A 16,823-nucleotide genomic window follows, 5' to 3' on the forward strand; every position below is an offset into this window, starting at 1 on the left:
GAAAACATTAATGACCCTTTAGAATGCTGTTTTAATTCGGAAGAGATTAAGGAGTGAAAGGAGAGAATAGAAACAATAAGCAGAAATTGTTTTGTTTTGATTTTCAAGGAATGGTGAAGGGAGGGAAGAGCCAAGTCTGGATTCGTCAGGTCAAGGGAGTGCTTTTTCAGTTGGGGTAAACTTGGTACTATTTTTTTTTTTTTTCGTGGCAGAGTTTTGCTCTGACACCCAGGCTGGAGTGAAATGGCGTGATCTCAGCTCACTGCAACCTCCGCCTCCTGGGTTCAAGTGATTCTCCTGCCTCAGCCTCCCAAGTAGCTGGGATTAGAGGCGTGTGCCACCATGCCCAGCTAATTTTGTATTTTTTTAGTAGAGACGGAGTTTCTCCATGTGGTCAGGCTGGTCTTGCACTCCCGACCTCAGGTGATCCGCCCGCCTTGGCCTCTCAAAGTGCTGGGATTACCGGCGTAAGCCACCATGCCCGTTAAGCCAGTATTTCTATGGAGCACTTGTGTTTCGTGGATCTTCTGCCTACCTCCTACCTCCTTTTCTCTCCCGCCCTTTGATGGTGGAGTGTCTGCTTTCTCTTCCATACTTACTTCCTTGCTTGTGCTGAAAGTCTTCCATTGACCCTTCTAGGTCCGCTCCTTCTCTACATGCCATCTGTCCCAGGATACTGACCTGCATGGACAACATCAGCAGACTTCCTTGGCCTTTGGTTTTTGTTGGGTTTGGCCAATGTAGAGCCCCAGTAGGACATTGGAGGAAAGAAGGAGGAGGGTGAGATTGGAGCATTTATCCCCTTGGCACCCAATTTGAATCTGGCTGAATTGACTGAAAGTCCTGCTCCTCTCATGACTGTCTCTGTAGGGCTCTTTTCTTCTGGGTTTGATACCCACTTTCTTTCCTAGTTCCTTCAGGCCTAGGGGTGGAAACAGCCACTCTGTTAATAGCCCTGGGATACTACACTCTATTTTCCCATGTGGTTTCCCTGAACTCTGCCCATACCTTCATAAGTTGTCCCTCTATTAAATCCTTTACTATGGTTTCCTGCTGGGATCCTGACTGATACAGTGATCTTATCCAGTTTCATGGCATTAAATAGCAACCATATGCTCATAGTTCCCAAATTCATGTTTCTAGCCTACACCCATTTCCTGAACTGCAGGCTTATACATCTAGCCGCCTGTTAGACTTGATTGTGTAATGTATGTCTCAAGTTCCTGATCTTTCTTCTAAACCTGTCAAGGGGAACTCTATCCTTCTGGTTGTTCAGGACAAAAATCTTGACATTATCCTTGACTCTTCTTTTTGTCACCCCCTTATGTAATCTGATGTAGAATCTGGCCACTTCTCACCACCTCCACTACTATTCCCCTGGTCCAACTCCCATCATCTCTCATCCCTGATAACCCGCTAGCTGGTCTTCCTGCTTCTGCTTTGGCCTTCTTTCATTCTATTTTCAACATAGTGGTCACTTGCTCCTAAAAATCTCCCAATAGCTTCCCATTTCAGAATAAAAGCCAAAGTCCTTGCCATGACCTAAAAGGCCGTACATGGTCGGCCTCCCAGCCCCGTTGCCTTTGTGACCCTATTTTTTACTCTGTCCCCCTCACTTATCCAGCTCCAGTTACTCTGGGCCTCCTTACTGCTTTAACATTGTCTCCCTGGCTAGAATGCTTCTCCCAGATATTTACATGGCCAACTCCTCTATCTCCTAAAGTCTTTGTTCAAATATCTTCTTAATGGCTTACCCTAACTACCATATTTAAAATTACAAACTGACACCCCAGAGGCAGCATTTCCTTCCCTTGCTGTGTTTCCTTTTCCCATCACACTTAACATCTTCTAATATACTGTATAATTTACTTATTTTATTTTGTAATTATCATATTGTAAAATTGAATTTTTTCCCTTAAGGTATACAGTTCTATGAATTCGGACACATATATAAATTATAACACCTACATAAATTCTTGTAACTGTCACCACAATCAGGATACAGGACCGTTCCATGGTTTCAAAAAACTCTGTTGTGCTACCCCTTTATAATCATATCCTTTCTTACCCCTAACCCTTAGAAACCACAGAATTTATTTTTTTATTCTTATTTATTTATTTATTTTTTGTCAAGACAGGGTCTTGCTCTGTCGCCCAGGCTGGAGTGCAGTGGCACATTCTCAGCTCACTGCAACCTCCGCCTCCCAGGTTCAAGCCTCCTGCCTCAGCCTCCTGAGTAGCTGGGGTTACAGGTGTGCGCCACTATGCCTGGTTAATTTTTGTATTTTTAGTAGAGGTGGGGTTTCACCATGTTGGCCAGGCTGGTCTTGAACTCCGAACCTCAAGTGATCTACTCACTTTAGCCTCTCAAAATGCTGGGATTACAGGCATGAGCCATGGTGCCTGGCCAGAAACCACTGAATTTTTCATCATATAGTTTTTTCTTTTCAATAATGGGATCATATAACTTTTGAGACTGGTATAATGCCTTTCAGATTCATCCAAGTTACTGAGTTATAGTTCATTCCTTTTTATTTCTGAATAGTGTTCTATTCTATAGCTGTATCACAGTTTATCCATTCACCATTGAAGGAAATTTGGGTTGTTTCCAGTTGTGGTACTTACGAATAGAGCTGCTAAGAACATTAGTGTACAGGCTTTTGTGTGAATGTAAGTTTTTATTTCTCTAGAATTTCATTAAATTTTTAATTACATCTTTTTTGCATACTTTATTCACTGACTAATAATTCTATGTCCCTAAAACTATTCCTGGTATATAGTAGGATCTCAATAAATTAATGAATATGCTATGTTATTTTAGAATGAAGAGGGAGAGTGAAAGAGTCACTCTGAACTCATTTAAGGTTCATGTCACCAGACTCTAGACTGCAGTCTACTCAAACCCCAAATGGCCAGGAGACTTGAGCTGAAAGACACCTGCAAGTTGAGAATGTAAAAGACTTTTTACTCAAAGTAAAGCAATTCCTTCCTCATGTTTTTGGTGGTCATTTATCAGGCTCCTGACTTGAGAGAGGAGCTTGGGATGAGGTTGGAGAGAATCCTCCTGAGAAAATACTTTAACAGTGACTGTCAGCATAACTCATTCCTGTGCAGAATACACAGCCAGATCTTCCACTCTGAGAATAATCCAGGAACAAACTTGCTTGCAAAAGCGGGGAAATAATGTTGTGTGACTAACTTAGTTTCACTTAAACTGATAGTAAAGAACACCAGTTGGGACATGAAAAAGGTAAGAGTTAGAGATAAAGAGGAACATAACGATTATATGAGAAGTTGATGTTTATAAAATAGGTTGATCCATTTATCCAAATATGTGTGTTTGCAGCCATAGGCTGTGTCTGTGCTATTTTGTATCTTTTTGGATAAGGTTTTTTTTTTTGTTTCATTTTGTTCGTTTTTTTTTTGAGACAGAGTTTTGCTCTTGTTGTCCAGGCTGGAGTGCAATGGCATGACCTTGGCTCACTGTAACCTCTGTCTCCTGGGTTCAAGCAGTTCTGCCTTAGCCTCCCAAGTAGCTGGGATTACAGGCACCCACCACCACACCCAGCTAATTTTGTATTTTTATTAAAGATGGGTTTTCGCCATGTTGGCCAGGCTGGTCTCGAACTCCTGACCTCAAGTGATCCACCCACCTCGGCCTCCCAAAGTGCTGGGATTACAGGTGTGAGCCACTGTGCCCAGCCTGGATAAGCTGCTGCTTCTTTTTTTTTTTTTTTTTTTGATGGAGTCTCACTTTGTAGCCCAGGCTGGAGTGCAGTGGCACAATCTCAGCTCACTGCAACCTCTGCCACCTGGGTTCAAGCAATTCTCCTGCCTCAGCCTCCCCAGTAGCTGGGATCACAGGTGCCTGTCACTGCACCAGGTGAATTTTTATGTTTTTAGTAGAGATGGGGTTTCACCATCTTGCCCAGGCTGGTCTTGAACTCCTGACCTCGTGATCCACCTACCTCAGCCTCCCAAAGTGCTGGGATTACAGGCGTGAGCCACCATGCTCAGCCCCGGCCTAGATAAGCTTTAAAAAGCCAGGGTGGGCATGGTGGCTCAGGCCTGTAATCCCAGCACTTTGGGAAAGGCCAAGGTGGGCAGATCACTTGAGTTCAGGAGTTGGCGAGCAGTCTGGCCAACATGGTGAAACCCCATCTCTATTTAAAAAAAAAAAAGCCACTTAACAGGTGGGTTCAGTGGCTCATACCTATAATCTCAGCACTTTGGGAGGCCAAGGCGGGTGGATTGTTTGAGCTCACCAATTAAACACCAGCCTGGGCAACATGGCGAAATCCTGTCTCTACTAAAAATACAAAAATTAGCTGGGTATGGTGGTATGCGCCTGTAGTCCCAGCCACTCAGGAGGCTAGGAAGGGAGGATGGTTTGAGCCCAGGAGGAAGAGGTTGCAGTCAACTGAGATCATGCCACTGCACTTCAGCCTGGGTGATAGAGCCAGACCTTCTCTCAAAAAAAAAAAAAAAAAAAAAGCCACTTAACTAGTGTTCAGTTTAAAATCAGATGCTGCCTCATGCCCCCAAAATGGAACTCTTCATAACCTTATTCATTAGAGCTTAAAATTCAGTAAGAATCAGCTGGATTCTGGATCCCATCCAGTGCATTATAGTATTTGAAGCCTCAACAAGATTTCAGTTTACCGGTCTTTCATGTTTAAAGTTTGAGCAAGAGGCTGGTTGGTGGCTCATGCTTGTAATCCCAACGCTTTGAGAGGCTCAGGTGGGAGGCTTGCTTAAAGCCAGGAGTTTGAGACCAGCCTGGGCAAAATAGCAAGACCTTGTCTCTACAAAAAATTTAAAAATTAGCCAGATGTGTTGGTGTGTGCCTGTAGTTGCAGCTAATCAGGAGGCTGAGGCAGGATCACTCGAGGCCAAAAATTTGACATTACAGTGAGCTATGATTGTGCCACTGCACTCCAACGTGAGGGACAGAGTGAGACCCTGTCTCAAAAATAAAATTAAGATAGAGTTTGAACAAGGTTACAAAATAAGTTTTCTTCATTTCTTAAATAACTTTTTAAAATAAATGCTATGGACTTAAACAAAAATTTTAAATACACACAATGACATAAAGAAAAAAATGCAATCCTACACCTGTATATAAGCACTATTGATATTTTGATTAAGATGTCTTCCAGACATCTTTACAAGTACATGTGTACAGTACATGTATGTGTTTTTGTCACTCTAAAGAAGAGAAGGGATCACAGTAATGCTTTTGGGGTGGGAGGAAGCCCCCTTCACATTCAGTAAAAGGGATACATGAGACCAGACGTGGTGACTCACGCCTGTAATCCCAGCACTTTGGGAGGCTGAGGTGGGCAGATCACGAGGTCAGGAGATTGAGACCATCCTGGCTAGCACAGTGAAGCCCCATCTCTACTAAAAATACAAAAAATTAGCCAGGCGTGGTGGCGGACGCCTGTAGTCCCAACTACTCGGGAGGCTGAGGCAGGAGAATGGCGTGAACTCAGGAGGCGGTGCTTGCACTGAGCCGAGATCACACCACTGCACTCCAGCCTGGGCAACAGAGTGAGACTCTGTCTAAAAAAAAAAAAAAAAAAAGAGGGGGATACATGAATGGAAGAAAGAAAATTAGCTTCAGCATCTGAACACTCAAAACAGTTTGTAAACATCGGTGTTTGATTAAATATTTTGAGGATTATCTTCAACTATCAGGAAAAATGAAATGATTCTGAAATATGTTGTGGGTTCTGAGTTGAACTGAAAGCTCCATGTGGGGGTGTAAAGGCTCTGCTTATCTAGCCACATGTCCAGGTTAAGGCCTTAACATAGGACTTAACCTGGTTAAGTTAACCTGTTAACTTTTCGCCATTCCCAAACTTCAGGTACATTAGAAACAGATGTCCATCCACAGCTCTTCTGCCATTATGGATGGCTAATTAGATGGGGGTATGGAGTGCATTGCCATCACCTCAGATAAAATTCATTGCTCTGTTAATAAGGCAATACATAAATTGTATGCATATGTCTGTTTTTGTTTTAGGACGTGTATAGTAATCAGTTCAGTGATGCTACTGTGTGATTGAATGAACTTCTGAGTAGATCATTGAGGGTTCTTTTCTAACCACTATATTATTCAGTGATTCATTTAGAATGTCTTTAATTTCCTCCAGTTGGTAGCCCAGTAGTGTACTGCCTTAAATGTTCAAAAAGCATGCCTCTGCCATTTGCAGTACCTGGAAACCTTAGGAATTTCTGCCAAAGTTCTTCAAAGCATAAAGCTAAAAAGTATGTGTTGAAATGCCTGAGTCAGCTGCTCGAGGGATATACTGACTGCACTCCTGCTGATTTTTCTAGGGTAAAAAAAATCTCCTTGGTGACCTGAGGCAGCTAGCTTTTACTCTACCCAGAAGCACATGTATTATAACTATGCACAAAAAGCACAGAGATATACTACATCTAAATGCTAGCATTGGAATTGTTATATTTTCTATTATTATACTTAATTTCAGTAAATCTTTGTGTGTGTGTGTGTGTGTGTGTGTTTTTGAGATGGAGTCTCTGTCGCCCAGGCCTGGAGTGCAGTGGTGCGTTCTCGGCTTACTGCAAGCTCTGCCTCCCGGGTTCACGCCATTCTCCTGCCTCAGCCTCTGGAGTAGCCGGGACTGCAGGTGTCCACCACTACACCTGGATAATTTTTTGTATTTTTTGTTTTTTTTTTAGTAGAAACAGGGTTTCACCATGTTGGCCAGGATGGTCTCGATCTCCTGACCTTGTGATCCGCCCGCCTCGGCCTCCCAAAGTGCTGGGATTACAGGCGTGAGCCACCGCGCCCGGCCTAGTAAATATTTTTAAATAATGTTTAAGAAAATAACTTTAACTCTTCTACTGATTCCCATTAACATTTTTTAACTCTTCTCTAACTTTCTAATTTAGGGAAGGAAAAAGAAAGGTAGCTACTGTATTTATTGAATGTTTAGTATGTGCCTGAAATTTTTATTTGCATAGTGTTACTCTCATTTTGTAGATGAGGACCTCAGAACAGTTAAGGGTGGTCACATAGCTTTGAGTAGCAAGCACAGTTAGGTTTTGAACCAGGTCTTCTTGATTCCAAAGGCATCTCTATGACCACATCATGCTGTAGAATTAGCTATCAACTATTAGGCCAATAAAAGACTATCATCAACCTTATTAAATAAAGAAAACCAAGGCACAGCACAGTAAGCATAATATACTACCATATGTATGATCAGATATACATGCACGTGTATGTGTTTACTTTCATACATGCTTGGCATACCAGGCATCTCTTTGAATGGTTGCCTCCAGGAATGGAGACAGGGTAGCTAGAAATCTGGACTTTTATTATAAAACCTTTTATACCTCTTGAGTTTTGTTTTATGTGCATATTTTACCTATTCACAGGAGAAACTCTGTGTACCACTGTGCCCAGCCAGTTTGTCTAGTTTTTGAAACAAGAACACCATGCCTCAAGTGATAGTAATTGTAGTCATGACTGAAGTAAAAGAAGAGTTTCATGAGTTTTAAAATTGAACTTAAAAAAGCTTTCTATTTACTAAAAGCTTGATTTTCATTTGAGGCTACATTAATGGAAACAGTATTTTGAACAAGCAAGCGGGATCAGTTGAGTTGGCGTTGTGCTTATTAGACCATACCTTATCTTGAATATGCTTTATTTTTGCACTTTTAAGAACTGTAATGATTTTAAGAACTGTAATGACCTGTTTACATAGCTGTCTCCCCTGCAAGGCTGGGCATTCCTTGAGGGATAGAATCCATGGCTCATTTGCCCGCGTGTCCTTTCTAGCTAGCCTAATTCCCAACACTTGATAGGTAGCTAATAAAAGTTGATTGAATTGAATGGAAATAGAAATACTTGGCTTATTATGGGGAGGAGAGAGAAGAGAAAAATCTGTCTTCAGATAATTATAGAGATCTCATGTAAAAGAGAGATTAAGTTTGTTTTATATGACTTGAGAAGACAGGGAACCAATGGGTAGAAGTATGGAGAAGTTTCTAAAGGTTGAGTCATCTAAAGCCTAGATGGGTCTGACTTTGAATCTATCTCCAGCGGATTCATGGCTCTTTAACTTACTTTTTTTCCCCCACTTTTTCTTTGTTTGTTTGTTTGTTTTTGAGGCAGAGTCTTGCTCTGTCGCCCAGACTGGAGTACAATGGCACAATCTCGGCTCACTGCAACCACTGCCTCCTGGGTTCAAGTGATTCTTCTGCCTCAGCTTCCTGAGTAGTTGGGACTACAGGCGTGTGCCACCATGCCCACCTAATTTTTTGTATTTTTGGTAGAGATGGGGTTTCACCATGTTGACCAGGCTGGCCTCGAACTCCTGACCTCAAGTGATCCACCTGTCTTGGCCTCCCAAAGTGCTGGGATTACAGGTGTGAGCTACTGCGCCCAGCCATTTCCCCAACTTTGTTATAGATATAGCATGTATGTGAATACTTTAGTTATCATTTATTATAGGAAGCAAAATTACTAACCACCTTCTTTGATTTTTTTGTTCATAGTCAAGTTCATCCGAGAAGTAACACCATATATCAAGAAGCCATCATTAGTATCAGATCTGCCGTGGGAAGGTGCAGCCCCCCAGTCACCAAGCTTTAGTGGCAGTGAGGACTCTGGTTCGCCAAAACACCAGAACAGCACCAAAGACAGAAAGATCATCCCTCTCAAAATGTGCTTTGCTGCTAGAAACCTAAGCATGCCGGATCTGGAAAACAGGTGAGGTGTACCTAACAAGATCATCATACCTACAGCTTTACAAACTTAAGGACTTGTTGCAGTATTATATGACTCTGTTAACTTAATTATACAGAGGAAAACATCAGTCTAAGGTGAGAGATGCATTTTTGGGGTTCCACATTTTAAGTTATTCTACACATATACATGTATATGTATAGAAAAAATTTTGGACAGGCACACAAGAAACAGTTAATGGCTTTACCCCTAAGGTGTCAAATAAGATTAAAGGAGAGAAAGAAAGAGGGGACATCTTCTCTTCCTTTTATATCTTTCCGTAATGTTGTTATTACTTTTTTCACTATGAATATGTATTACTTTATAATTGAAATAATTCTTGTTGGGCCGGGCGCGGTGGCTCAAGCCTGTAATCCCAGCACTTTGGGAGGCCGAGGCGGGCGGATCACGAGGTCAGGAGATCGAGACCATCCTGGCTAACATGGTGAAACCCCGTCTCTACTAAAAATACAAAAAAACTAGCCGGGCGTGGTGGCGGGCGCCTGTAGTCCCAGCTACTCGGAGGCTGAGGCAGGAGAATGGCGTAAACCCGGGAGGCGGAGCTTGCAGTGAGCTGAGATCCGGCCACTGCACTCCAGCCTGGGTGACACAGCGCGAGACTCCGTCTCAAAAAAAAAAAAAAAAGAAATAATTCTTGTTAAAGAGAAATTTTTAAGTATCTCCTTAGATGGAAATTCCTTAGACTGTAGGTAGTATAGAGTTAGAGATCTGCATTATGGTTTTGGCTGAATCAACCAGCAGTGTGACTCTGGCAAGTTAGTTCCCCTTGACCTCAGTTTCCTCATTTGCAAAATGAGAAAATTAGATTGGATGATTTCTGATGTCCCTCCTAGTTCTATAATCATATGTGTTCTGTAACTTTGTCTTCATTAACTCCATGAAGTGGCACTGGTAGACCGAATGTTAAGTTAGAGATTAGGGGAAAAAATAAGATGAAAATAACTTGCCCAAAGACATAGTTAAGGACAGACTTTTTATAATGTGTTTTCACTATTATGGTCTCCTCTGATCTTAATGCACAGCCAGGTGCCTTATCAGGATGGAATGGAGCACAGAAGACACCAAGAAACTGAATTGCCTCCTTGGGTTTTTAAGGCCTCCTTGGGTATTTAAGGCTTCAAAGCTTCTGCTCTGTAGTATTTTACAAGGTTTGCTGGAATGAACTGAGCTCTGCAGTCGGATAGATCTTGGTTTGAATCCCAACTAGGTCACCTGCTCAAAGTAAGGTTCTGAGCAAGTCCCTTCACTTCTATACAACACCATATCATCATCTGTAAAAAAAGGGATAATGATACTTAGTGTGCTGATTAAATGAGATGGTACCTGTAAAGGCCCTTACACAGAGCCAAGCACATACAGTAGGTTCTCAAGAAATAGTATTTTTAAAAAGTCTTAACTCTGCTGGGCACAATGGCTCACACCTGTAATCCCAGCACTTTGGGAGGCCAGGGTTAGAGAATTGCTTAAAGCTAGAATTTAAGACCAGCTTGGGCAACATAGTGAGACGCTGCCTCTACGGCATTTTTTTAAAAAACTAGCCAGACTTACTGGCGTGCACCTGTAGTCCTAGCTACTTGGGAGGCTAAGGTGGGAGGATCACTTGAACCCAAGAGTTCAAGGCTGCAGTGAGCTAGGATTGTGCCACTGCACTGTAGCCTGGGTGACAGAACAATATCCTGTCTCTTAAGAAAAGTCTTTTTTTTATTTTTATTTTTTTTTGAGACGGAGTCTCGCTCTGTCGCCCAGGCTGGAGTGCAGTGGCGCGATCTCAGCTCACTGCAAGCTCCGCCTTCTGGGTTTACACCATTCTCCTGCCTCAGCCTCCTGGGACTACAGGTGCCTGCCACCTCGCCCGGCTAGTTTTTTGTATTTTTTAGTAGAGACGGGTTTTCACCGTGTTAGCCAGGATGGTCTCGATCTTCTGACCTCGTGATCCGCCCGTCTGGGCCTCCCAAAGTGCTGGGATTACAGGCTTGAGCCACCGTGCCCGGCCAAGAAAAGTCTTAACTGACTACTATGTAAACACATTTTGAAAATTATATTCTGATATATTTAAATTTTTGGCTTTGTTTTAAAAGTGCAAGACATTGTAGAAATTACTTTGTGCTACGTGTAGGTTTATTCCTGGAAGGTTGTATGTATGTTGAATCATCTAAGTGCAACACAGCTTGATCTTTAAAGAAATTTTGTATTCTTTTCATAAAGTAAGAATTTAATTTGGGCTGGGAGAGGTGGCTCACGCCTGGAATCCCAGCACTTTGGGAGGCCGAGGCAGGTGGATCACTTGAGGTCAGGAGTTTAAGACCAGCCTGGCAAACGTGGTGAAACCCTGTCTCCACTAAAAATACAAAACTTAGCCAGGCGTGGTGGCAGGCACCTGTAATCCCAGCTACTTGGAAGGCCGAGGCAGAAGAATTGCTTGAACCTGGGAGGCAGAAGTTCCAGTGAGCCGAGATTGCACCACTGCACTCCAGCCTGGGTGGCAGAGCAAGACTCTGTCTCAAGAAAAAAAAAAAATAAATAAAAAAATAAAATAAATGAGATACATTTGAGCCAGACATGGTGGCGGCTCACACTTATCTCAGTACTTTGGGAGGCTGAGGCAGGAGAATTGCTTGAGGCCAGGAGTTTAAGACTAGCTTGGGCAATATAACAAGACCCTATATCTACCAAAAAAAAAAAGAGAGAGAGAGAGAGAGAAAAGAGATACATTTATATAGAGCAGTTGGTCTGTTAATTATGGGCTTTTTTTTTTTTTAAGTTAGGGACCATAGAGAATTAAATAGAATAGAGAAACAATGTGATAAAGAAAAACAAATTACAACTACATTTGTCAACTAGCTGTCAGGCTGAGAAAAGTACAGAGTCAATTTTGTTATAAATCTTTTTTTTTTTTTTTTTTTTTGAGACAGGCTTCACTCCCATCGCCCAGGCTGGAGTACAATGGCATGGTCTCAGCTCACTGCAACCTCTGCTTCCTGGGCTCAAGTAATTCCCCTGCCTCCCCCTCCCAAGTAGCTGGGACTACAGGTACATGCCACTATGCCCAGCTAATATTTGTATTTTTTGTAGAGAAAGGGTTTTGCTACATTGCCCAGAGTGGTCCCCAACTCCTAGATTCCAGCAATCCACTCACTTTGGTTTTCCAAAGTGCTGGGATTACAGGCATGAGCCACCACGCCCGGCAATAAATTATTTCTGAGAATAGGTACCTATAGTGCTGCTGATGTAGCTGGGTATTGAAGAAAAAGGCAAAACGTTATAAAATTTCTATAGAAACCCAGGGTTGTGGGAGTGGGCAAAGAAAGAAGGAAGAAGATGATATGACTTGGCTGTATTGCTAAACGTTGTGCTACTTCATCATTCACTAAGGATTGAAGTCCAGTAACCTTGGTCTTTGTTAAAACTTGGGGGCTGAATTCTCTGACATATTTATACGCTAAAGACATTTGGTGATGGTCACATGTGAAGTGGGTCTTCAGAACCAAATGGAGAGGGCAGTTTGGGGCTACCAGAGTTGTGCTATTATACCTTCCTTTTCAGTAAATGATCAGTCTACTTGACCATGGCATACTATATAAGGAAAGGTCTTAGAAGATCCACGCTAGTTTTGAGATTCTCAGTCTTAATGCTTCAAAGCAACTTGTTCTAATTTTACTTAAGATATCAAAATTTGGCCGGGTGCAGTGGCTCCCACCTGTAATCCTAGCACTTTGAGAGGCCAAGGCAGGTGGATCACTTGACATCAGGAGTTTGAGACCGGCCTGGCCAACACAGTGAAACACCGTTTCTACTAAAAATACAAAAATTAGCCAGGTGTGGTGGTGCACGCCTGTAATCCCAGCTATTTGAGAGGCTGAGATAGGAGAATTGCTTGAACTCGGGAGGCAGAGGTTGCAGTGAGCCAAGATTATGGCACTCTGCAAGACTGTGTCTCAAAAAAAAAATTAAAAAAAAATAAAAAATTTTGCACATTATTTGCTTTTTGTAAAATATAAATTGGAAGAGATTCAAAGTTATTCCTATGATGATACCACTTATACTTGCATTTCCATGTGCTTTTTAGACATAAGAGCATTAGGATTACAAGGAGTTTGCAAAAAATATGCATAATTTCGGCTATACTTATAGGAATATGAACATCTGTGTGTCTTGGCAGAAAAAATGTACAGAACCATTAACTAATTAGACCTCAGTTATGAGAGAAGATAGAAGTTAGGAAGATAGGCTTCGTAATGTTGGTCAGGCTACTTGTTTTCCACAAGCCTTGCATTTCCCCTGTATAAAATAAGATTATAGGAGGATTAAATAAGACAGTAATTATAGAATCAGTAAGTTCTCAAGTTATTATTATAGGCATTGTTAGTGTCCTTGTGACCTTAAATAAGTTCCTTAATTTCTCTGGCTGCCTGTTTTCTCTGTCTGTAGAATGGTCGTAATATCTGCTCAACTATATACTTTAGAATGAGAATAAATAATAATCTATAAAATAACTTGGGGCAGGGGGCTCGTGACTGTAATCTCAGCACTTTGGGAGACCAAGGCGGGCAGATCACTTGAGGCCAGGAGTTTGTGACCCTGTCTCTACTAAAAATAACAAAAAATTGCCCAGGCATGGTGGCACACACCTGTAATCCCAGCTACTCAAGATGCTGAGGCATAAGAATCACTTGAACCTGGGAGGCGGAGGTTGCAGTGAGCCGAGATTGTGCCACTGCACTCCAGCCTGGACACTCCAGGTGACAGAGTAAGATTCTGTCTCAAAAAGAAATAAAAATAAAAATAATAAAATAACTTGGAGCTCATTGGTCCTTAAATTTATCTCAGCTCTGTTAAAGGAAATATCCATTTGTTTATCTGTTTTTTATTGATGGTCACCTGAGCAATTTCCAGTATAGAGTTAGTATTAATAAAGTCACTGAATATTTTTGTACTTTCCTTTTTTTTCTTCTTCTTCTTCTGGTTTAAAGGCTTCAGAAACTTTTTCATTTCTGTGGGGTAAATTTGTAGGAGTGGAATTGCTGGGTCAAAGGATAGGTGCATATTTAGCTTAAAAAAAAAAAAAAAAACTAGTCCAGGCGTGGTGGCTCATGCCTGTAATCCCAGCACTTTGGGAGGCTGAGGCAGGCAGATCACCTGAGGTCAGGAGTTCGAGACCAGCCTGACCAACATGGAGAAACCCCATCTCTACTAAAAATACAAAATTAGCTGGACGTGGTGGCTCATGCCTGTAATCCCAGCTACTCGGGAGGCTGAGGGAGGAGAATCGCTTGAATCCGGTAGGCGGAGGTTACGGTGAGCTGAGATCGCACCATTACTTACGCTCCAGCCTGGGCAACAAGAGTGAAACTCCGTCTCAAAAACAACAATAACAACAGCAACAAACTGCCAGGCTGGGCACAGTGGCTCATGCCTGTAATCCCAGTACTTTGGGAGGTCGAGAGTGGTAGATCACCTGAGGTCAGGCGTTTGAGACCAGCCTGGCCAACATGGCGAAACCCCATCTCTACTAAAAATAAAAAAAATAAAATAAGCTAAACTGCCAGACTTCCTTCCAAAGTAATTGTGCCATTTTGTGCCATTTTATGTTCCTGCCATTATATGAGAGTTTTCATTGTTTCACATCCTCACCAAAATTGATGTTATCAGTCTTTTTAATATTTACCTTTCTGGTGGGTGCATAGTGGAATCTTTTTGTGGCTCATCCTTCATTTGTATCTAAAGCCTTCACTTTCTAAACCAAAAATGTGTTTGATATTAGAGGGAAATGCCTTTTTTTTCTGCTTTACTACTTTGATTTGGTTCCATAGAGCTGAGAAAAAGTAAAAAGTGCTAATGATCAGAATGAGTAAGTACAGGGGAAGAAGAATTTTACTCCCTTCCTCTACCTTGAGTTTTCAAGACCTCATTTGATGCATCTGGTAATTATAAGTATTTCATTTTGGAAAGCAAACACTTAATAAATAATGATGAAGTCCAAGAAGAGAACATGAGCCCCTTCCTTAGCAATCAGTATTGTAGGCAGTATGAAGTTTAGGAAGAACAAGGTGTTCTCAAATACTCCTTTTGGAAATGTAAATCCATGTTCTTTGCATTGGTTCACAGTGCCTCAGTCATCTTCACATTGGCTATTTTCCACGTAAAAGGTAAATTTTGCCTTTATAATGTATAAAATTATATGATTATTACTAAGTTGAACACTTAAGTTATATTAAAGACTTTGCTAAACAGGAGAAGTAAGCTAGACTTACAGAATCCTGTATACCTAAACATTGATTTGATTCATCTGATCAAAATCTTAATTGCATTTCTCAGAAAATCCTCAGTGGTTTGACAAGAGGCCAAAACTTCAGACATTATAGCTGTCTCCTCTTCTCCCTTGTGGACCCAAATGATTACTGGCAGACTGCCTCCATATTTTTATTAGCAAAGTTTTCATTGGAATTTTCTTTTAAAATAGCAGTAGCCTTTACAAATTACTTTGTCCCCTTTGTCAGTTTTAATGGTTTCTTCAAAGGTGGACTCTTTTGGATCCTAGACTCATCAGTCCTATTTTGGAACTTCTTTTCTGTTCTAATTTAATTTTCTATTTCACAATCCCTTTTCAAGAAAAATTGCAAAATTTTTCTTTTCATAAAAAACGGGTTAACTGACTGAGCACGGTGGCTCAAGCCTGTAATCCCAGCACTTTGGGAGGTCGAGGCGGGCGGATCACGAGGTCAGGAGATCGGGACCATCCTGACTAACACAGTGAAACCCCGTCTCTACTAAAAATACAAAAAATAAGCTGGGCATAGTGGTGGGCGCCTGTTGTCCCAGCTACTAGGGAGTCTGAGGCAGCAGAATGGCGTGAACCCGGGAGGCGGAGCTTGCAGTGAGCTGAGATGGTGCTATTGCACTCCAGCCTGGGCGACAGAGTAAGACTCCGTCTCAGAAAAAAAAAACAAAAAAACAAAAAAAACTGGTTAACTGTCAGTGGGAAATAACTTACTGTCTATTCTCATATTTTTTCAGCCCAGTGGTCCCGGTATCTGCTTGTGTTTAATCAGGCTTAGTTTTATTTTATAACAGATTTATTTTCCATTCTTCCAGTTTTTAATAACTAGGATCTGAGACATCAGGATTTTCAGAAGTTAGACTGTGTCAAAGGAGAAATGTCTGAGAGATTGTCCTAGGAACTGTATGATGTGTAAAGACTTTCAGAAGGTGAACATTCTGTGCCTCAAGAAGGATGAACTGATTCCTGTCTGTAGTGCTAAGTAGGTCAGTAGGAGGAGTGAAGGAAATTTCTGGTCAAGGTTTTGGGGCTGAACTTTTAGCATATGCTTAAAAGATGTTACACTGGTTACAGTGCCAAAGCAACTCGATGGAAATAAATAGTCCCTCTAGAAAATAGCCTGATATACGATCTGAAATAAGAACATCATTGCGTCCCCCACCCAGTTTCGTGGGATGAGGGTAATTCTGAATCTTTTGCTAGAATGAGGGTGGGGCAGTCACTGGCCACTGGGTGTGGGGAATGCTGACAGGCTTTCAACCATACCACGCAGAGTAGAGCTGCATGCTTTACTCCCACTTCCAGAGGTAACTGGTACCACCGCTTCCCCAGCCTCTTAGGGATTCTCCAACACGGATTGGCTGGGATTTCGCTCTTTCCAGTTTTCTTAAGTCAGCTAAGTCATTTAACTCCTCTGTTTACTAGCCTCCAAAATTTTGTTGTAGTGACTCCTCTCCTGTTCTCCTTGGATTTGTAAGATTATGCTTTTAAAAAAAATACCCCGGCCTGGCACGGTGGCTCACGCCAGTAATCTCAGCACTTTGGGAGGTCGAGGCAGGCGGATCATGAGGTCAGGGAGATCGAGACCATCCTGGCCAGCATGGTGAAACCCCGTCTCTACTAAATATTAGCGAGGCCTGCTGGCAGGCAACTCGGGAGCCTGAGGCAGAATGGCGTGAACCTGGGAGGCCTGCTGGCAGGCGACTCCAGCCTGGGTGAAAGAGCAAGACTCCATCTCAAAAAAAAAAAAAAAAAAAAAAAAAA

The 16,823-nt window shown here is 41.9% G+C and overlaps 1 protein-coding gene across 1 annotated transcript in view; it reads left to right on the forward strand.

The window, feature by feature from the left end:
• SNTB2 (syntrophin beta 2) overlaps nucleotides 1-16,823 on the forward strand; it is a 116,628-nt gene that overhangs the window by 50,851 nt on the left and 48,954 nt on the right. Inside the window, exon 2 of the mRNA XM_025370971.1 lies at nucleotides 8,533-8,746. Within this exon, the coding sequence (XP_025226756.1) occupies nucleotides 8,533-8,746 (214 nt within the window). The remainder of the gene's footprint in view (nucleotides 1-8,532; nucleotides 8,747-16,823) is intronic.

Source organism: Theropithecus gelada, chromosome 20, assembly GCF_003255815.1.
Source record: "Theropithecus gelada isolate Dixy chromosome 20, Tgel_1.0, whole genome shotgun sequence".
Taxonomy (NCBI): domain Eukaryota; kingdom Metazoa; phylum Chordata; class Mammalia; order Primates; family Cercopithecidae; genus Theropithecus; species Theropithecus gelada.